The sequence below is a fragment of the Schistocerca gregaria genome, chromosome 4 (assembly GCF_023897955.1).
Source record: "Schistocerca gregaria isolate iqSchGreg1 chromosome 4, iqSchGreg1.2, whole genome shotgun sequence".
In the NCBI taxonomy this organism is placed as follows: Eukaryota; Metazoa; Arthropoda; class Insecta; order Orthoptera; family Acrididae; genus Schistocerca; species Schistocerca gregaria.
This window is the reverse complement of record NC_064923.1, coordinates 752,349,307-752,373,728: the sequence shown is the minus strand read 5'-3', so window position 1 is coordinate 752,373,728 and position 24,422 is coordinate 752,349,307. Positions and strand designations below refer to the sequence as shown.

At 37.8% G+C, this 24,422-nt stretch overlaps 1 protein-coding gene across 1 annotated transcript in view; it reads right to left on the bottom strand.

The window, feature by feature from the left end:
• LOC126365932 (PWWP domain-containing protein 2B-like) overlaps positions 1–24,422 on the bottom strand; it is a 203,413-nt gene that overhangs the window by 72,172 nt on the left and 106,819 nt on the right. Inside the window, exon 3 of the mRNA XM_050008701.1 lies at positions 10,080–11,137. Coding sequence (XP_049864658.1) covers positions 10,080–11,137 — 1,058 coding nt within the window. The remainder of the gene's footprint in view (positions 1–10,079; positions 11,138–24,422) is intronic.

Here is a 24,422-nt window from a genome sequence, read left to right as displayed (position 1 = left end):
ATGCAGGGTCCTGCAGGACAGTCAAGACATCAAGTGTTACCAAGCCTTTTATCCCCACCACCACAGCAGCTAGGTGGATCAGACAGACGAGAAAGCGAGTTAATATACGTTGTCATCCAGTTCTGAGCCCTGTTTGAAATTTAATGTCTCCATCTCATCATGAAGTTAGATTAAAATTTATTGCAAAATTTGTATCAAACAGACAAACAGATAGACATGAATGCAACCTAAAAAAAAAAAAACATGTTAAAAATGAAGCTTGTTGTTCTTTGTGGCTACATGCTTCAATGTATTCTTTAAGAAAAGAAGTCTGAACCAATGAGAAACAATACCCAGATTTTACAATGAGATATCTTGACAATGACAATTTATTAATGTCACCTTTGGATGGCCTACAATAATAGATAAAATATTAAATGTCACAACAGAGGAATCACAACACATGACTCCAGAAATAATTTTTTGAAATAAAAAGAAAACTTGGACTATGCTAGTAATGAAGCAAGAAGTTAATTATCTTTTCCTTTTCATTGTTAACCAGGATCAGTCCACAGACACAGCCTCATACATAAAAGACAAACTAACCAAATAGCAGTTAGTCACAAACTGATCATGTTAAAACTGGTAGGCTGTTGGAAAGCTGATCTTGCAAGTGTGAGCAATTTCTATACTTCCTTTACTACCAGTTTAATCAATCACACTTATGTATTACTCAGCTACTTTGAAAAGGCCATGACTTCCAAAAATCATTCCCTGAAATGAGATCAATTCTGTCTGAAGTTCCGCCCATCACACTTAGAACAGCTTTTCGTTGCCCTCCCAGTCTCCGCTATATGTTTGTCAGACCCTATGCTCCTCCACCCATCTCCCATCCCTATGGCTCCTACCCCTAGGACCATCCACACTGCATGACTTTGCCTATGCATCCTCCTACCACCACCTATTCCAGGCCTGTAACTTGCAAAACATATAGTACCAAAGGGAAAGCCATCATGAAATGACATGTCTTATACCAGGTGTTATGTAAACATTGTTCAGCCTTTTACATCAGTTTGACTACCACCAAGCTGTCAGTTAGAATGAATGGGTATAGACACAAAGTGTATACCAGCAACTCACAATATCCTGTAGCAAAGCATGCTCTGCAACATGACAGTTATGACCTCGGTGCCTGTTTCACAACACACGTCATCTGGGTTTCACTCCATTTCAGTTTTTCACATTTTTCATTTTCTGACCTATCTATTTTTCGCCATCCACCTCCCACCTCTGTTACATATATAATGCACTCAGCTTTTCACTCTTATTAACTTGTGCACGATGTTTTTGCAGTAATCTCTGTCTTTCATATTACCCTGTGTTCTGCCTTTAAGCTCTCAAATCTTGTCACAGTGCATTCCCCGCCAATCAGTCTTTCCTTCTCATCCTGCCCAGTAGGTGTCCCAAGACCCGGGATTCTGAGCAGTTTTTCCAACCTCTACACCTTTTCCTAAACCTCTCCAGTCCTTTTCCTTCATCCTTCTACTTTGCCCTTCAACCTTTCTGCCGGAAGGAGGAGCCACTGGCCCTGAAAGCTTGTATACATATATTTTTTATGTGTGTTGGTCTGCCACGGTTTGTTAAGTAGATTTTTTTTATCCATTCAATTACATTACACTTATCATTATTGATAGTAATAATCAACTAACATGGTGTAGCAGGAAAACTGCAAAAAAAAATCTAAAGTTGTAGGTGAATGACGAATTGCATTCTTCCAAGGTTGTCAGGCCTTATGTAATGGCTAGTGACCACTGAAGTTCACATGGCTGCATCTAGCACCAGAGTAAACACCTATCACCCATTAGCAGAAAAAAAAAATTGTAACACAATTAAAAATAAAATATGTTTAATACGAGAGTGGATAGAATATAATTCTGTTCTTCAAAACAGCACTGTCTTCCACGACAGCTCGCTGCCAAAATGTCTACATGTAAACTGTTTACATCATGTTGCCAAGTAATTTTCAATTAACATGATATGTATAACCCAGGAAACATCACTCAAGGAAGCTAAATAATGTATAATATTAAGTGTAACATAAGGGCACCATATTAATCAATACATTAAAAACAGAGCCAGATCCTGAAAGCAACATTTCTAAAACACACCTTAAGTCAAAACATAGAAGATTACATCAGAAAACAAGTGTCTTTCATTAATCAAAACTAGGTGTTTTTTATTTGCACGGTAAATTCCAATTTCTTCAAAATAATTCATATAATCTTCTTTATACACTTGTGAATAATACATTTGTTATTAACAGGGCTTGCTCTACAGTGATTCAACATTTTTAAATGAGCACCAAATGTGCATATCATGTCTCCTGTTCCTTGTGCACTTTTTATTCCTGGTAGTGAAACATCTTCGGAATTGTTCACTGTATAGTTTATCATAATCTAAACTTTTTTTTTGTTGGTGTTGTTTTTTTCCCAATGTTATATCTCAGTTTTCCTTTGAAACTGTTCTCTGTGCTAAAAGGCTCCTTACGCCAAACTTTTTATAACACACCCCAAACTTCATTAGTAGGGTTTTTATGCTCCTCTCCGTTAATATTTAGTGTTAAGTTTCTCAGTATGTGTTGTAATTACACACTACTTTGACCCATTTGACTACCATTAATTTCCACCTTCTCTCAGCATCACTATTCAGCAGCTTGAGCACTCTGAAATCCTGCTAGGGAAGGATGAATATCAGTAGTGGTATACACACTGAGACTCACAGTTAAGCATTGAGCATGCACTTATTGCTTGTTGAATATGCCAAATCAAAGAGTGCCTTTGTTCTACCATATGTCTAGACAAAAACGTATTCCATCTTCTTTGTGCTTCATTGTGAAATTAACTTCCAAGTGTGTGTTACTTAATGTTTCTGCAAACTTGATAATTTCTTAATAAGAACCTTTATGTAACAAAATAAAGTTTTTGACATATCTCTGGAAACAGATGATCTTTCCTGAGCCTTCAACATTTTTTTAAGAAATTTATGTTACATGTCATTAATGAAAATATCTGCAGTCATTTCTGCTAGATCGCACAGACTGTTGCAAGCCTATCTTTCTGCTGGTACGATCTGCTGTTAAATATAGACATAATACTTCAGTACCAGCTCAAATAGAGCTATATGTTCTAAGATATATTTTTCTTTATTTAATTTATTATGGTGCACAAAGTTCTTCACATTTCTTTATTGTCTGCATGATGTACTACAATTCAATCTGTATATTTCAACTCTTATTTTTTATTCACCGAAGAAAATATTTCTTACTTCACAGTGGTGCCTCTACAATACCTTTTGTTATTATTATTATTATTATTATTATTGGAAGAGATCTGATCACATAGTGACAGTGTTAATAAAACTGCTACTGAATCTGATAATAAGTGAATATATTTTATAAATGACAAGCACTGAAGCTCTGGCCATTCAATGGCATATATCAATAACATTGAGGCTGGCAAGGTATCAGAAAAAAAGTAATTTTTTACACAAAGAGCAGTATATAAAAGATAATACTAATCACAGAGCTCAAGGATAGGGAATAAAGCACTAATAAATAAAACCTGAAGCTGAATTTTTTATGCTCTCTTGGTTTTCTTCTAATTTCTAACTTAGGAGTGTGTGTGTGTGTGTGTGTGTGTGTGTGTGTGTGTGTGTGTGTGTAAAATTACTTAGCAATTCTGGAAAGACATACCGTAACAATTAAAATGTGCACGAGCACACAGCAAGTGATTTTTCACACTTATCAATATTATAGCACTGTAAACTTAAAGGAAAATACATTATAGGTGTGTGTGTGAAATTCTTGATGAACTTTACACAGGGTGTCACAATATGCAGTATACTACAATACTATGCTTGAGTGGATAGTAACAAATCTTTTCCACAAACTATGCAATTTAAAACATACTCCAGCAAAATATAAACATATAAAAAGGAAATGTCATGCTGGGTAATTATAATTTAAAAAGCTTTCTGTAGTACTCCTTGGCATCTACGTCGTGGTGTGACACTAATAGGAGCAAACTGTAATCAATATGATAAAACATAAATAACATATTTTGAATGAAATAAAGTGCACAGCGTGAGAAGTGATACTATCATAGCTTAATTTAATGTGTAGAATATTTCGCAATACTGATGAGGGAAACTGCGTTTCTATCTGAAGAGCACAAACTGCTTTCGCATAAAACTAACCCCATTATAAGATTATCCTTCTGTCCAAACTGAAGAGATATGCAAAACATATATGTACTGCGGAGTAAAAGATAATAGAAAAAAGCCTAATAAAGTTGCGCACAAAAAGTTCTAAGAATTTTCCTTTTTTGTACCCTTTAATGAACTCTTTCAATGTCATAAATACTATTAGATGTTAACGTCAGGTACTTCAATATTCTCAAATTAAGTATCAATATACAATACTGTGGAGAAAATTACTAAGGCAACAGTGAAGAATCCTCCAACTTCTACAGATGACATACATACTAGACAAGTTATAGATGAAAAAAACCAATATAAAAATACTGGAGAATGAGATCATTGCACAGAAGTCCATATCTTGTTCCTTAACAACTTAACCCCCCACCCAATAAAATGAATTAAGTTACTTCTTCACAGCATACATCAAAGTTGATTTGTCTGCTGTCTTCTTCTTATTCTCATTCTTCGTCTTCCTGGAACATTTCTTACTATGCAGATCATTCACAGAGCCTCTTACAAGCTTCTCTTTTCTTCAACAGTCTTATCATTTAGCATCTCCTACCACTGCAATCCTCTTCAGTTTACATCATCCTTCACCTGGCTCTCCATTTCGTTTGTGGTCTTCCAATTGGTCTTTGTCCAGATTCTGTCCATCCTAGGGCTTTTCTTAGAGGCCTTTCTTGTCCCATTCTTTTAATGTGGCCAAACCATTTAAGTCTATTACTTTCTGTAGTGTCTTTTAGGGGCTTGGTCTCCAGGGTGTCTGGTATTGTTTCATTTCTTATACAGCCCCCTCTCATCTTACCCAGGATCCCTCATAGAAGGTGCATCTCTGTTTCTTGTATCCTGCTCATATCTTTCTTTGTCCAAGTACAACTTTCTGATCCGTAGGTCAATATTGGCAGGTAATATAACTTGTACATTATGATCACTGCTTTGGGAGGTATTTTCCAATTCCTAATTATGTCCGAAACATAATAATAAAATTTCAAACAATTTTTTATTCTCACCAAAACTTCATCCTTGCTTCCTTTCTTGATTAATTTACTTCCTAGATACTCGAAAGCATCTAGTTCTTCAATAATATTTTCACTGTTAGTTACATCCTTCACCACATGTTCATTTTTCCTGACGATTTTTGTTACCTCACTTTTTGTCAAGCTTATTTCCGTGGTTGCTCCTTTAATTACTCTCTGCCATGTATTTAGTTCTTCTTCCAATTTCTGCTCTTTTTCTTCTCAAATCATCACATCATCCACATATGCTAAGATCTTCATATCATCTGCTCCTAACCCTTGGCAAATTTTCCTTCTAATGTTGTACGTGACTATATTAAAAACTGCTGGTGGCAGCACACTTCCTTGCTGAAACACTCTGTCCGTTATAAACCATTACAATTCTTAGTCGTCTATTATAACACAATTCAGGCATATTTTGTATGTTCTTGCTTCTCACACCCAAACCCTAGACCTCAGACACTGAGATAGCTACCAAACACTGTATGTCGATACATTATCAAGAAAATCTCCAATTTAGTCCATACTATGTGCTGTCATCGGGCAGAATGGATGTGAACACTGATTAAAAGTAAAATCAGAACAATGGAGCACATGAAAAGCATAACTGTAAGTAACAAATATGTACAGCTTCCGTGGGAAAGTTGATGAACAGGACAATTAATACTTCTGCATGTGTGATGCAATTGTTTATTTATTCTACTGTTCTGACTGTTTGTTTATTCTGTGTAACTACATATGCACTAGTTGCTTATCATGTGTGGTGTCTTGGCAACACCTACTTGGGCAACACCTACGTACACAGACGTACTCTATAGATTTGCTACTTTCAACCAACGAAGCGAAAGCAGACTGCAAAAAAAACATTGCTACAAACTCCACAGAGTCCTTTTACATGTTAGAAAAATGTTCTCCCATATAACAGTTTCACACGTAAACAATTAAAATAAATTGTCATCAGTGGGATTTGAATAATGGGACCTTTGGCACAACAACCTCACATTCTACCACACACCCACCGAGATCTACAGAACTATCACTCACAGATATGCCCTTCCTGTGCTCTGTAGTTCTGGTGTTATTCTTAATTACCATTTATACATGTTCTACTGGACAACACATAGCACGAACTAAATCGGTGTTTTGGTTGATACTCTATCTATATACAACATTTGGTACCAATCTGTGTGTCTGACAACTGGAGGTTTGAGTGTCAGTTGCATTTCTTTTGATGGTTTCAATCTATTTAGACCTTGCAATCTTTCTTCCCTTTCAACAGTGTCATATGCTTTTTTAAGGACTGTTAGTATTTTTAAAAATTATTTGAAATCCGATATTATATATATGTTGCACATTGTAAATATATTGCCAGTTTCAGAGCTGTATAGTTAAGTATTGATTTGTTATTGAATACTCTGTATATCAACAAGCTAGAAGCCTGCTTATCCTCTTAGAGTGAGAATTGAAAGGAAAATGATGCTCGTTCATGCTCTGCAATAACCCCTCTGTTAACAATGGTAAGTTTAGGTAAGTGGCACAATAAAAGGTGTCCAATGGGTCTGTTGTTCAGTTTCATCACAAATTGAATTTGTCTGGAATGCTTCACATAGACTTCCCTGATATGCTATTTCTTCATATCAGGTATCTTGTTGTTCGATTCACATTTCACCCGCCATATATATTTTTCCCATGTGGAAGTTTCTTTCTATTTTATTTACATCATCATTAATTTGAACCCAACAATTACATTTGTTATTGTCTCTGTTATCCCTTAAAACCCACATCCTTTTGTCTTTCCCTCTCCTTCCCTCTTTCCTGATGAAGCAACTGTTGGTTGCGAAAGCTTGAAATTCTGTGTGTGTGTTTTATTTATTGTGCCTATCTACCGGCACTTTCCCGCTTGGTAAGTCTTGGAATCTTTGTTTTGAATATATTTTTCCCATGTGGAACTTTGTTTCTTCCAGGTCAATATCCTTGCTGTTGTTATCTTCATTGTTTTTCTATCTTGTGCCTGATTTTCTAAAATTAACGTTTCATAAATTTTCATGCAGTGCCACAGTAGCGCTATTCCTCTAACTTTCACAGAGCATCTTGCTATCCTTCTTAAAGATAGGTACAGTAACTGTCTTTGTCCAATGACAAGAAGCTTTCCATATGTCCATCCTATCCTCATTATCCTATGAAGCCACTGAATTCCGATAGGTCTTGCAGCTTTGATTAGTTTCACTGTGACATTTCTAATGTGACTTACTTGACATTCAACAACTGCAGATCTTCTCTTTCTCTTTTTTCTGTAATAGTGACATTTCTTTCATCTCTCTCTATCCATCATGTGTATTTGTTCCATTCTGCCCTTCATATAATTTTGGAAGTATTCTTTCCATACCTTCAAAACTATTTCTTCCTCCCACACAGGTTTTAATTCTTTTTTGGTGACTTTTGAAGTATTTACTTTTTGCTTGCTTCTGTTATCTAATACGCAGTACAATTCCTTCTTGTCATCCTTAAATTATCTTCTTTTATTGTGATTTATTTTCCGTGCTTAATAGTCAGAATGCACAACTGGGCACATTTTACCAATTAAAAAAGGTGATGTCAATTTCAAATCTCACCAAGAACAAACTTTGTACAATGAAAAACGAGCACATGACTTTAGTGAGCTCTAGTGACGCAGGTGACAACTTGGCATGTGCATGCCCATTGCAAGCACGTGCAACATCATCTTAGAGATAGATATTGTAACCATACAGTGAAGAATACTGTCCTGGATAATTTTTAAACTGTGTGGCAATGACACTTAACACGCATGTTGCAGTTCATATATTGTAGTACTTGGTAACATACGTTGTATAGTCTATGTTTTTACTGAGAGAGAGCTTCACTTACTCTACAAGGTAAGGTAAGTGAAGACTTTTGCACAAGACAGTTAGGTTTTAGAGACAGTGATTAAGTGCACATGGGACTAGAAGGAAATTACTGGAATAAACATCATTGCATACAGACTAGTAAAATGTGTGGGACTGGCGCTTATCTGCAAAATAATTACACGTATCTTTCAAATACCCATGAAATTTATATAGAAATGTCGTGTTGCTTAAATTATTTCTGTGTTTTGTACCTCCATTTTGCAAATAACACTCATAAACATAGCCGTCCCTCCAGGTCATCAGCTTGGCAGGGAATTTTTAAGGAACTACAGTTTCCAGTGTAATTTTTATATGGGCTCCATACAAAAATAAATAAATAAAAATACATGAGGAAAGACTTGATTAAAACTGTATTGTAACCTTGTTTATTACTTACAGTCACTGAGTGTATCACTGGCGTTGGCTGTTTCTAAAAACCTAACCAAGAACATTTATATATAAGGTTTTTTTCAGTGTGTCACCAGATACATGAAAACAAAATAAATACAGGGTGACCTATTCTCCCAGTCAGCATAGAATAAAAAAGGTAATCAGTTTGACTGACTTTTTTATTAAAATTTCCAAAAGTAATTATATACACCTTACATCGAGACATTTGTGCACACTCGTGGTTCATAAAACAATTCAGTCAAATATTATGTATGGTCTATACCTATCAAAGGTATTGGGACAGCTTAATAAGTTCTTGCCATTATTCTTTAAACCATAAAGATAGTACAATTTTTTTAAAATCAATGGAGGATCACGGATATACCAACATAAGTTGGCTGTGAATTCTACATATACTGCCGTTAAGCAATTAACTGCATATAAGTATTTGGACATTTTTAAAATAAGTATGGATTAAATATCATGAAACTGCAACTTCAAATGCATTTTCACTAAATACATTGTGGAGCCGAGAGCAGCTTTCGTTCCATGCAATTATACAGTTCTCATTTAATGTTCAACTAAATTATTTACATCTGCACTTGAAGTGAACTTTCTTTTAACACTGTTGAATTTCAATTACTGTCAACTTTTTGATGCGGTAACTATTTGTAGAAGTTCTGAAGAAAATTTGCACAATTCATTATTAAAGTATTTTATTATGGAAAAATCACCCTGTATAGATGTGTTTCTGGTGACACACTGCATGTTTTCTAGTCTTGCCAGTGATGCCACCCACAAGCACAGCCATTTTATGTCGCAATCAAATAAAAAGAAATGCAAAACAAAAATACAACTGGGCAATTGGTATATAAGGATATTTACTCCACACAAAACTATAAAAAATATGTTTGTAGTAATTAAGAAAACAGATGAAGTTGTGTACATATTTTCAACCAAGAGAAAGAGCAGTAGAATACAAATGAACGCAAATCACATATAAATCACTCCTTTTACCTTTGTAAAACACTAATATTTCATAGGAGACGCCAGCTAATTAAAATTGGGAATTAAAAACAGTATCCAAAAGAAGGCTTGCAAATGGTATGGGCTGACAAATAGTACTAGAAGTACAACAATTAAGTAGTAACATTAAGTTAGGAGGGCTGATAGCTATAGAGGATAGTCCATCAGAAGCAAAATGTGAAACAATGATATAATTAAAAATGTGAAACAATGATATAATTAATACTAAAAAACATGCCATTGCTGCAACCAGAGGACAGTGTTTTGATAAGAGATGCTGCAAACATAAGCCCATTATTGTTTAATAAAATGAAAGGAATGTGTTACTGAAGTGTTGTATCATTCTTCAAAAATCTGTTATCAGTGGAGCATGTGTGCAGGCAACTGCAAGTATAAATAAAGAGAACTAGACTATTAAGGAACTACTCCACCACCTTGAAGCAGTTAGCACAACCCATTTTCCTTAATATCTCTTAACATATTGTATTCCACTGAGATACATAACCTGTCATCATCACCCGGCATTCCTCCTACATTGTCTGCTGCAGTTTCATCCTTGTTGTGCCTGTTACGATCTTCTTTGTGCTTTTTCTTGTGTTTCACCTTATGTTTATGCTTGCGACGATACAGAGTAACCGTGGCATCACAAGCTGTTTGTGGAGAGGGGTTTTCTGGACCAGGAGTACAAATAGGTGGCTGCGGCAGAACTTTGCGTCGTGCCTCACGTTTTGCCTTACGAAGTGCTCGTCTTGCTGCCTTGGTGCCTAAAGCTTGACCTGTCGATACAATACTTCCAACAAATCTACTACATTCCCCACTATCACTATCACAAACACCGGTGGATTCTTGTTTTGCTACCAAATCTGTCTCGGTCTCACTTTCGCTAGGAGCTGTATAACCTTGCACTTTGGCTGGAATTTTCAACACTGTACCCTCACCACTGGAACCACCAAATGAAATTTTTATTACTGGTGTAGTACGCGTACTGTTACTAACAACTGCATTAGTATTCACAGTTACTGCTGCAGATGCTGCAACAGCAGCAACCGCAGCAGCTGCTGCCACTCTTTTTTCAGCGTCAGTGCGTGCTCGCTTCAGACGATCCTCAAATACACTCTCATCCCACAAGTCTTCCATCGAACCGACACTGCGCTTCTTGCGAAGTACCATGCGAGCATCAGTATCGTCTGTTTCTGAGTCGTCACTGTTGGAATCTGTTGCATCACCATCACTCGGATGTGCACTGGAAAGTGCACTGGCTGAAGACAGTGGCGGTGGTGGCGGTGGCGGCGGCGGCAATGGTGGCGGAGGTGGGGGCAGCGGCAGCGATGGTGGTGGCAGTGGTGGAATTGTTGCTGACGATTCACGGTCCATAAGGGAGAGGCAGTACATGGCTCCACCACCATCACTTGATGCCTCAGTGTTACCTTTATCATTCCCCGATGGTGGTCTACTGCTCACCCAATAGCCACCCAGCTTGATTTTGTTGTTGCCTTCACCCAGTCGTGCCACCAGTGGAGGAAACTGTTGTTTTGGAGACTCGGATGGAGCTGAAGTCATCACCTGCCATCGGAATTGGCAAAATCCAAAATTTATTTTTGTACTACTTTGGCAAATATAAGCATTGATATAACCACATCAATCTTGGAGGATAGAAATATTATAATAGTAATGTTCTCTGTAAACTATTGTAAGTTTCAAGAGAGCATCAGTCGTTTCAACACTGAATGATTCATGTCAAAGCAATACACAGTGTAATGTTCACAAAAACGATATACTGATTAGAGAACATAACGAAAAATAAATGACGGCAATAAAAAAGTAATATTAATGTATGCATGCAGACGGAAACAACAAACAAAAATTTGCACGAAGTGCAGGATTTGTATGCAGGTCTCCTGCTCACTAGGCAGATGCACTAACCACTACACCACCCTGGGGCACTGGTTTTACACAACTACACAGACAACCCAGCACACCTCCCTCCTCAGCCCAAATTCTCATTCATGCGACAGCCCACTCATTATTCCCCCTAAACTTGAACAGCTTTGCAGAAGCTCTCCAGCTCTATTGGAATAGCACCCCATCATTGAACACAACTGGGAACCCTGAATTTGGATTAAGGAGGGAAGCATGCAAGGGTAGTCCACGCAGCTGTGCAAATCCACTGTGCCAGGGTGGCGTAATGGTTAGCACATCTGCCCAGTGAGAGGGAGACCCAAGTTCGAATCCCGGCCTTGGTACAAATTTTAATTCATCACTTCAATTTACATACATACATACATCATAGATGTTTGACAGCTGGAAAGGTCTCTGGAAACATATAGCTTCATTTGAGAAATATTAATGTTCTAAACTAAATTTCTTTATGAAGAGATGGCATTATTCACAAATGGTATTCATACCAGAGATAGATGTGTTAACATCAAAATACACGTGGAAGTAAAGTTATACAAATTCAGTGATAACTTAATTACCTTTTATAATTTAGAAAACAGAGAATCAGCTCTCAGAAAAATAAGGAAAAGAAAAATACGAATGGCAGGGTTATGTAGAGGAGAATCCAACACAGCACACAATGCTGAATAAAAATACTAATGGAAATATGCAGAATGTTTTTTGTGAAAGGCCGGTTGGCATTAAAGTGTCAATCACTGTAATACCCATTAACTGTGCTGTTATTTATTTACTTTCATCTACTCCCATTTCCCTCCCTTTTAATGAGGTTCTCTCTATCATTTTATATGTAACATTATCTCTTTTTGTTTTGAATACCACACCATATCTATCTATCTATATCCATACTTTATAGATCATCATGAAGTGCGTGGCAGAAGGCAAGTACTATTGTACCAGTTATTAAGGTTTCTTCCTGTTCCATTCATGCATGGAGAGCAGAAAAAAACGGTCATTTGAATGTATCTGTGCATGCTGCAATTATTTTAATTCTATCCTCATGATACCTACATGAGCAATAGCAGGGACATCCTAAGGATAGTTTACATCTACCTTCAAGAGTCTGCCAGTTCAGTTTCTTTGGCATCTCTGTGACTCCCATGGGTCAGACAAACCCGTGGCCATTTGTGCTGCCCTTCTCTGTGTACATTCAATATCCCCTATTAATCCTATTTGATATGCACCCTACACACTTGAGCAATATTCTAGAATGGGACACGCGAGTGATATGTAAGCAATCTCTTTTGTACAGTGGTTGCATTTCTTCAGCATTCTACAAATATTACTTAAGTCTGTCACCTACTTTATCGTGTCTGACCCTATGTGATCAATCCATTTCATATTCCTACAAAGTATTACACCCTGGTATTGCTACGAGTTCGTTGATTCCTACTGTGATTCATTGATATAGCCATAGGATACTATGTTATTCATTCTCACATTTCTGCACTTTAAAGCAAGTTGTCAATCTTTCCTGCACTTTGAAATCTTATTGAGATTTATGAATATTTATGCTGCTTCTTTCAGACAGTACTTCCTTATAGATAACCGCACCATCTGCAAACAGTCTGAGGTAAGATTCTATAACAAATCAATGTCAAAGAAACTGGATGGTAAATTTGTAGATCGCTTATACTACCCCCTTCTTGTAGGCAGGTGTTATCTGTGCTTTCTTCCAACTACTGGGCATCGTTTTTTGTTCACGGGATCTACGATCGATTATACTAAAAAAAGTGGGTAACTCAGCCGCAGATTCAATACATAATGTGACAAGGATATCTTAGGCCGCTGAAGCTTTGTTCAATTTTAATGCTGTAATTTGTTTCTCAACACCTTTCAGTGGTGGGAGGATTAAACTGGTGCAATTCTCTTTTCGCTTTTGCTTGCTACAAATGATTTCAGTTCCTTTTTCATTCGCTAGGGACTGGACACTAACTTTTGTGCCACTAGCAGCCTTTACATACAAACGGAATTTCCTTCTGTTTTTTGAAAGATCATTTATGGGGACTGGTCCATGAATACCAGGGGAAACCTTGAAAAAAATGTCAGTTTTCAAAACAGTGTAACTCAAAGAATAAGATTTGTTCATATAATGGTTACCATCTTTTAAGACATCTTTAGGGAACATTTTTATGTATGAACCACAGCTTTAGCTCTCTCATGTTTTTTAATTGTATTTTTTTGTTTCAAGTGAAATAAACCATGCTGATTATTTATCTACATCATACGTACACATAACTCAAAATGCACACAAAGTAGAAGGTTTTTTTCCCTGTAAATTCTTTACACTATTACCATTAAAGCAGACCAATGAAAAGATGGTGCTGTCATAAATTAAGGTACAAAAACATTTTTTAAGTATGATATCAAAAATTTTGGAAATGAATTCTGGGTTTTCATCAAAAAAGCATTTTATTTTCTAAGTTAAGTCACAAGAGTAGTCTACTTTTTAGTTAAGTATGTTTTAAGACAGTATACAAAATTTCATCTCTATCTCTAATAGTTTTTAGCCCAAGTGTACCAAAACATAAAATAATTTAAGTTTCAAAAAATTCAAGTTAAAGTTAAAACTTGCTTTTTCTATTAAACTGGCATGGCACTAATGCATCACAGGTCCATATTCATCTTGTTTCCTGTGTTGTTCTTCCTCCCTTCTCTTTCTCACATTTCTTCTTATTCTTGCTTGGTGGCTTCCAACACTGATTTTTTTTGCTTCAGAGAGTCTCCTTCAGTCAATGGCTATTAGAGCTCTATGCACATTTAGTCCACCAGGCACTCCCATCAGTTCCATAACATTTAAGCCTTGACACTGCACTATCATTGAAACATAGAACAGCATCTAGCACACCTATTTTCAAAGTATTTCGTCCTGCTAGAACAGTTTTGGTATCTGTTCCCATGTACAATTGTTGAAACTTTCATTTGGATTTTGAGTCCTACCATGTAAACATTTCTCTAATAATCTTGTGTCACTAAGATCCCTACATATAGGTTTTATAACTCCCATTATAGCAAATGGCAGAGAATGTTTATGGTTGTAGGTCTCACCTTAAGTAACAGCCCTCTGGCAGTCACACCATGAATCACTGTCAGGAGGGCAGCGAGCATGACATGAGCTGTCATCTGTGGAGGATTTATCAATGAAGGTAGCCCATAGCGCCTGTATCATTCCATCAAGGTCATTTTTATTCTGTCTTATGGCTTGTTCGTAATAATACTGTAACTTGTTTATTTCTTCATCTGTAAGCCAACCATGTCCACTAATGCACTTACCATCAGCTAATTTCTCTTCCAAGTTCCTCAATCTTGTGTCTAAATTTTACTGGACGTATCCAACACATCCCATTTTTCCAATTTTTGTGTCAGCATGAGGTTTGGATTCACATACTTTTTGGTACCATTTTGAATCTACATCTCCTAGGAAAGTTGTATAGATCACCATATTTCTTCACTGACCTGTAAAATATCTTGACAACACCTCCAGATTCCATCCCTCCACTATAAGCATTAAAATTAATCAAGCATCTATTATTTTCAGTTCCACTAGTACAGCCGTAACAGTACTTGGTAATACATTCCACACCAATGATTTTACCATAGTACAAAGAGATAGCTGTCACTACACCATTTAGGAAACTATGGTCTCTTTGTTACCAGAATGCATCCAGGACTGCAGACATACGTGCATTGTTGTCATTCATGTCTACAGTTCCCTTAACAGCATTTTTTGTACTATCATTTACTGTTTCTTCGAAAGTCTGTTGAATAATTTTATTGTACCTATCAAATCTTATAGCAGGAGGTAAGTCCATATGAGCACAGAAAATTTGTGCACTTCTGTACACTTTGCCTATACACCTATATATAGCCACATTCGCTTATATCTCAAAACTTACAAAAATTCTGACTTTTGATGCATAACCTCTTCTAGCACATATTTCCTCATCTACCTTCGCACCACTATTACCACATTCCTTACACTGCATTGCTTCATTTATGGGTTCAGATAGAGCAGAGAATTCTACAATAATACAACCTGAAACAACAGCTGGCGTCTCTATATTGTCAACATTAATACTGTCAAGCCCAATGTCCAAATATTTCAGTTTGAGCTTCAAAGCACATGGAGTAATTGAAGATGATTCATGTGTTGTATCACATTGTATTTTGGTATCAGCAGAGTTAATCCATACGGTGAACTGACTTCGATAAAATTTATGTTGTTTAACACCGAACTCCTTAATTCTTCCCAGTGCTCTCAAGTGGAATAAGAAACTCACGCACGCAGTTACTGCACTGCAAACAAAATATTTGCACCAAAACAGCAGTAAACAATGACTTAAATCTTTGCATAAACAAAAGATAAGCCACTGTAATGCTTTTGCAATTTAGCCAACTTAAGGACTAAAAAGTCATACAAATGAACCAAGTAACAGCAAAACTTTATATTTAACAGAGCTGACTGTGTGCCATGGGGACGTCGTGGTGCGTGCAGCCACTTTTAAATTCCTCTAATTATGGTACTTTCTGTGGTCCATTTTCCTGGAAGTAAACTACTACTTGTTCAGAAAACTACTGAGAATTTCTTAAGGCAAAATTAAAAAATTGGTTTTTTGACAGTTATTCACATACACGTCCCCTTAATCATACTTTGCTACAGTTATCACTGAAGACTTCACGCTTTGCTCTCTTGACCCTCTATCGAGGGTACTATGTTTCATTTTACACCCATTATGCGGCGGTCTCTGTTTCTTTACTGTTACTGTATACATGTAGCGACCCTCTCATTATGAACTATTCTACTGGGTATGTATCTGTCTAGTACACGGCCAATTATTCTTTTAAACTTGAGCCATAGTCCCTCTACAATAATACTAACTTCCCTACTGATCACTGATCACCGATCACAGCAGCATCAAACATTCAATGACGCTTGTGCTTTCAAGAATATTTTGACTGCTATACTGTGACAGAATACAGAACCCCCCCTGAATTTTATTTTATGGTATAACGTACCACAGTTTGCAAACAAATATTATTTCACCACTGCAGTATCAAACAGTACAAGGAATATAGTGGCCAAATACAACAAAAAATAATGCAAATATACAGATAAACTGTTGTTACTATTTGAACAGTGGAAAAATTATTTGGTCAAATGTGTTGTTGTTGTTGTTGTTGCTGCTGCTGCTGCTGTGGTCTTCAGTCTAGAGACTGGTTTAATACAGCTCTCCATGCTACTCTATCCTTTTCACTCTTCTTCAACTCCGAGTAACTACTGCAACCTACATCCTCCTAAATCTGCTTAGTGTATTCATCTCCTGGTCTCCCTGTACAATTTTTACCATCCAAGCTTTCCTCCAGGACTAAATTGGTGATACCTTGATGTCTCATAATGTGTCCTACCAACCAATTCCTTCTTCTAGTCAAGTTGTGCAACAAATTCCTCTTCTCACCAGTTCTGTTCAAGTACCTCCTTATTAGCTATGTGATCTATCCAGCTAATCTTCGGCATTCTTCTGTAGCAGATTTCGAAAGCTTCTATTCTCTTCTTGTCTAAATTAGTTATCACCCGTGTTTCACTTCCATATGTGGCTACACTCCATACAAATACTTCCAGAAAAGACTTCCTGCCACTTAAATCTATACTCGATCTTAACAAACTTCCCTTCTTCAGAAACGCTTTCGTTGCCATTGCCAGTCTACATGTTGTATCTTCTCTACTTCAACCATCATCAGTTATTTTGATGCCCCAACACCAAAACACATCTACTACTTTACGTGTCACATTTCCTAATCTAGATCCCTCACAACTACCTGATTTAATTCAATTATATTCCATTATGTTGATGTCCATCTTATTTCCTCTCTTCAAGATGCTGTCCATTCCATTCAACTGCTCTTCCAAGTCATTTGCTGTCTCTGACAGAATTACAATTGCATTGGCAAACTTCAAAGTTTTTACTTCTTCCCCATGGATTTTAATTCCTACTCAAAATTTTTCTCTCATTTCCTTTACTGCTTGCTCAATATACAGATACAATAACAGTGGGGATAGGCTACAACCCTGTCTCACTCCCATCCCAACCACTGCTTCCCTTTCGTGCCCCTCGACTATTATAACTGCCACCTGGTTTCTGTACAAATTGTAAACAGCCTTTCGCTCCCTGTATTTGACTAATACCACCTTCAGAACTTGAAAGAGAGTGTTTCCGTCAACATTGTCAAAAACTTTCTCCAAGTCTACAAATTCTAGAAATGTAGGTTTGCCTTTCCTTAATCCATCTTCTAAGGTAAGTTGTAGTATCAGTATCGCCTCGCCTGTTACAGCATTTCTACGAAAATCAAACTATCTTCCCCCAGGTCAGCTTCTACCAGTTTTTTTCCATTCATTTGTACATAATTCGTGTTAGTACAACCTCTGGTTTAGTCAGTTTATCCAGGTCATCTCCTCTTAATTCCTAATTCTTTGCCATTTCTTCAGTTTTAATTTACAGTTCATAATCAATAAATTGTAGTCAGAGTCCACATTTGCCCATCTGCCCCTGGAAATATCTTAAAACTTAAAACCTGGTTCCTAAATCGCTGTCTTACCATTATGTAATCCATCTGGAACTTTTCAGTGTCTCCAGGCCTCTTCTACGTATACAACCTTCTTTCCTGATTCTTACACTAAATGTTAGCTATGGTTAGGTTATGCACACTGCAAAATTCTACCAGGCAGCTTCCTCTTTCATTCCTTACCCCCCCAGGCCATATTCACCTACTACTTTTCCTTCTCTTCCTTTTCCTACTATCAAATTCCAGTACCCCACTGACTATTAAATTTTCATTTCCTTTTTCTATCTGAATACTTTCTTTTATCACATCATGCATTTCTTCAATCTCTTCATCATCTGTGGAGCTTGTAACTACTGTGGTAAGCTCGGGCTTCATGTCTATCTGGGCTATAATAATGTGTCCACTATACTGTTCATACTAGCTTACCCGCATTCCTATTTTCTTATTCGATATTGAACATTCTCCTGCATTATATCCCTATTTAGTTTTGTGTTTATAATCCTGAATTCACCTGACCAGATGTCTTGTTCCTCCCACCACTGAACTTGACTAATTCTCACTATATCTAACTTTAACCTACTCATTTCCCTTTTTACATTTTCGTAACTACCTGCCCAATTAAGGGATCTGACATTCCACGTCCCGACCCATAGAATGCCAGTTTTCTTTCTCCTGATAATGACATCCAGAGATACAAATGGGGGGACTATTTTACCTCAGAAATATTTTACCCTAAAAGACGCGAACATCATATAACCATAAAGTAAAGCTGCATGCTCTTGGGAAAAATTACGGCTGTAGTTTCCCTTGTTTCAGTTGTTCACAGTACCAGCACAGCAAGGCTGTTTTGGTTAATGTTACAAGGCCAAATCAATCAACCATCCAGACTGTCGCCCCTGTAACTACTGAAAAGCCTGCTGTCTCTTTTCAGGAACCACATATTTTGTCTATCCTCTCAACAGATACCCTTCCATAGTGGTTGTACCTACGGTATGCCTACCTGTGTCGCTGAGGCGCCCAAGCCTCCTCACCAACGGTAAGGTCAAAAACAAACATAAAAGTAGGCCCTACTTAAACAAAACTCAGGCAATGGAGCATTATAGTATGTAACAACGAATATTAAAGTTTTTTCTAAGGCTTCATAATGAGGCAACTTATAATTTAGTGTCAAAGTAGGGAGCACAAATGTAATATTCCATAAAAAATTATTAAATGCCATCAGACAATGGCTGCAAAGAAACTCAAACACATTATCTGTTAAGTAACGGTCAAAAAATGTATGGTCTTTGAACAGCAACCCCAGCTACTGAAAGATTAATCTTATGAAAGGATTTCCAGAGGTCAATAACCAAATCATTACACTCTGTGGAAATATTCAGTTGGATGTAAGCATTAATGATGCTTATTCAGGATGATTTTGCTAGAAGGCAATGAACTGCAGGCAACAGTCCTTGGCATAATAAGAAGCAAAAGAGGTTGTATGGACATATGACCAGAAATGCTTACCAATTAAGAGTGGTGATAAAAGATATTTGACAATGTAGGTTTTAATGGTTGAAATGGCACATGAGAACACACCTAGCAAGTGAGAAAGTTTTGCATGTACTGTGTTTGTAGCTCTACTCTCAAGAGGGCAGTAATGTTGCCCAACACAACTGCGTGCTCCAAACTGGTACTAGTGGGAGTCAACTTTATTGTTTTTGGCAGCTCATTATGTTGTGGACACGAGTGCACCAACCAGGAACAGGCCTACACAGTCTTAACATAGGTTTCAATATTTTCGACAGTGAAATGGTTTCTGTGTCCGCCATATTGAATAGTAGAATTATTACCCAACTGTCTTGGACGCATTTCGTCCCCTCTTAACATAGGAAAAGGCAAATGGTAATGAGGAGGCAGCAGCACGACTGTACCAGGAAAAGTACCCCTGTTGATAATAACTGCACCATAAACTGTATACAATAGCATTTCATCACCTGTGTGAGGCAGGCGCATTTACAGGAATGGGTAACGGTGAAAGGAATGGGTAACCACGAAAGGCAGATGTTCCCAGTACGCAGATAAGCCTTTGAGGAACTCATGTTGAGCATGAGCACTGTAGAATATAACCCCAGTATCAGCACTAGGCAGGCTGTCTGCCAGTGTAGACTAAGTTATCCTTGATATCTATTAGTTGTAGAATCTCAAAACATGTTCTGAGCTCAAACAAAATTGTGTATTTCCATGCCAAAGAGCACATATTCCGAAAACATCAAACATGCACAACCCAACTCAAAATTTTCACACGACATATTGAAAACTTCGGAAATGCAGATTTCCGAAAAGCATTCAACTCGGTACTACTCCTACATTCACTGTCCAATGTACGATCATATCGGTTATCGAAAGCAATTTGTGACAGAATTAAGGGCCTTTTTGGTAAAGATGATGCAGCAGATTACCTTGGACGGAGAGTCCTCATAAGAACTTCATGTGTGGCCCAGGGAAGTGTGTCGAGACCCTTGCCGTTCACGTTATGTTTCACTAAACTCTTGGACAAATAATCTCCGACTTTTTGTGGATGATGCTGTTATCTATAATGAAGTGCTATCTGAAAGAAGCTGCATAAATATTCAGTCAGATCTTGATAAGATTTCAAAGTCGTGCGAAGACTAGCAACTTGCTTTAAATGTTCAGAAATGTAAAACAGTGCACTTAACAAAATGAATAAACATCGTATCCTATGACTATAATATGAATGAGTCACAGCAGGAATCGGCCAACTCTTGCAAATATCTGGATGTAACACTTTGTAGGGATATGAAATGGAATGACTACGTAAACTCAGTCGTGGGTGAAGCAGGTGGTATACTTTAGTATATTGGTAGAATGCTGAGGAAATGCAGTCAATCTACAAAGGAGATTGCTTACAAATCACTTGGGTGACCCATTCTAGAATATTTCTCAAGTGGGGGGAAGTTGTACCAAATAGGACTCACAGTGGATATCTAACGTATCCCGAGAAGAGCAGCACAAATGGTCACAGGTTTGTTTGACCCATGGGAGTGAGTCATAGAGATGCTGAAGAAACTAAACTCGCAGACTCTTGAAGACAGACAAACTATCCCAAGAAAGTCTACTTCCAAGTTTCAAGAAACAGAGTTAAATGATGACTCTTGGAATACACTACAACCCCCTATGTATCATTCACAAAGGGATCGTGATGGTAAGATTAGAATAATTACAGTACGCACAGAGGCATTTAATCCGTCATTCTTTCCATGCTCCATATGTTAAAGGAATGGGAGGAAACCCTAACAACTGGTACAGTGGGAAGATGCTCTGACATGCGCTTCACAGTGGTTTGCGGGGTATAGATGTATATGAACCTTCCATCTGTGAGCTACGGAGAATCCCTACAGTGGTGGCAGTGAACCATCAGTAGCAATTCAGTCTGGGTGTGGGTTATTTGTAACTGCCTTGTGGGACCAGTCATCATTCCACAATGCTTCACAGGTGAGGCGACCTGCACTTCCTGCTGGTGACCCTGTGTTTCCTGTTGGAAGGGTTGCACTGACAGTATGAAGGTTAATGTGGTTGCCACATAATGGAGCTACAGCTCACTTCTGCATTTTCATGCGGAGGATCTCAACATCTAACCTGACCAACAGATCACATAAGGTAGTCCAGTCACAAGGTCCGCCTAGTCATAGGACCTTGAGCGTTTAGGTTTCTACCTCTCGGGACATCTGTAAGAAGTCATCTGTCCTGGTTATGCAGGTACAGAAACAACGCATTTGTGCTGCCTGTGACACCGTTTTTACAGTATTGCACATTTGAACATGTCTTTTAGTTACTGCTACACCATGTTTGCGCACACTTAGAGGGCCATGGGGATCACTTTGAGCACCTCGTCTGAGGGTGGTCACATCACAGCATGTCGAGCAATGCACTGTACTGTACTGTACTGTACTGTACTGTACTGTATGAGCACGATGAATTAGTAAATACCCTGTAACACAGACACCGTGCATTTCCACTCCTCCTTATCCTCTCAGCGATTGTTTTGTTTTAGTTTCTCCCCATTGAGCAAAATTGCCATTTATAAATATAATACAAGAATGGCACGTCTATAACGGGGAACTACATATTTATTAATAAAAGATTTTTCAACACCAGTATATGGAAAAGGAACAAATATCAGTACGACAAATGCATTGCAGACAGAAGAGAAATAGGTCTGTTTGAACATATTCTCATCTGGATGTATTTGGCAATGAAGACTTACACATTATTCTTACTGTAGCTAAAGAGAATGTCTGAGTCAAACAAATACTTCCAAGAAGTATGAGAGTGAACTGGAACCACTCTTTTCATTTCCAGCTTCCATAACACCACGTTAATGGCCTCATATTGTTTGTGGGGATTTTAATGTAGATTTTCTGGAAGAGTCCAATAGAAAGACTGACCCTGAAGTTTTACTTAGTTCTTTCAATTTGACATTAGTTATCGATTTTCCTACTTGGATGGATCAAGATAAATTTAATCAAATAAGATTTTTTCCTGTTAAGAATGGTCTGTCTAATCATGATGCACAGCTAGTTACAGTATATGACATAGCTCCATACAGTAATGCAGAACAATCCTCCAAAATGATGCACTCAATTAGCAATTTAACTAAATTTTAGAGAAGCTCGCAACAGATACACTGGGATGAGGTGTACAGGGAACCTGACGTTAATTTAAAATTTAACCTATTTCATGATGCCCTGTCTCCGCTACTTTTTAATTTAGTCCTAGAATATATTGTACGAATGGCAGCAGATTATTCAGAGGGTGTGGAGTTAAATGGAAATATTAAGATATTAGGGTATGCAGATGATCTAAGCGTCATTAGCGACAGGAAAGAATCTGTAACAGCAAATGCGAGTGCATTAATAAAGGCTGGTGAAGATGACTCCAATTTCCCCACGGCGTACTCTACCGTTTGAAAAAGTGATCACATTTAAGTATCTAGGCGTGGACATCACTTCGAGAAATGAGATTGAATCCTAACTGAAGAAGAGATCACGGGCGGGAAATGCGTCTTACTTCTCACTGAATAGATTACTTTCATCACGGATATTGTCTAGGAATTTAAAGATTAGAATATACAAAACTATTATTCTACCAGTTATGCTGTATGGGTGTGAGACTTGGTCTCTCACTGTGCAAAATGAAAAGCTGTTTCGAGTATTTGAAAACAAAATTTTGAGGAAAATATTTGGAGCAAAAAGGGATGACATTAGCGGAGAGTGGCGAAAACTGCATAACGAAGAGGTTCACGAACTCTATTCAAGCCCCGACATAATCAGTGTTATTAAATCGCATAGGCTGCAATGGGCAGGTCACGTAGCTTAAATGGATGAGGGCAGGGCAGTGCGCAGAGTACTGGTAGGGCACCTAGAGGGAAAACATCCTGTGGGGAGACCGAGGCGTAAATGGGAGGACAATGTGAAGGCTGATTAGAGGAGCCTAGGTATTGAAGGTGAATGGAAGGAAATAGCACAAGACAGGGACAGATGGCGAAAATACGTTGCTGCGGTAATGGACTCTCGAGTCCACTATGACCAGTGAGTAAGTAAGTAACGTATTTCATTATGCCTCTGTGAGTATATTTGAAGACAGTTCTTAAACAGTGAAATATAATTATAATCAACCATTTAAAAATCCATGGCTTACTAAAGGGATAATAATATCTTGTAAGCACAGAAGGAAAATGTATCTTATAGCTTGAACGATCCAGAAACAGTCAAACATTATACAAACTATTATGACGGTTGTACCAAAAGTAAGGTTCCCAATGAGCTACAACCGCGAGGGAAGGTGCTAGGCTAAGTCTGATGACAGTACTATGTGCAGTGGTTCCCCCACTCTTGAGCCCACCCATCCACGATTCGCTATGCCGCTCAGTGTTGGCTTCACAGCTGTCAGAGATCACTGCTCCCAACAAGTGCGAGGTTCGAGCAGTAATCCTCTTTCTCCACAAAAGGAAGTTACCGCCCTTGGAGATTCGTCAGCAACTGACTGAGTTATGGTGAAGAGATGCATGTCCATTCAACACATCCATAAATGGCACAGCGCATTTGCTGAGGATCGCATAGAAGTTCACGATGAAGAACGGAGTGGAAGACTGCTGGTTTCAGAAGCGATTGTCCAGAAGATCAACTGCGAGCTGCTCAAAGATTGGAGAGCCACTTGTTAAACACATTCTTGAAGTTCCCACAGCACAATTGAAAGAACTTTACAGATACATTGGGTTATTGCAAGGTGTGTGCTCGCGGGGTTCCCTGGATGCTGACTGATGGACAAG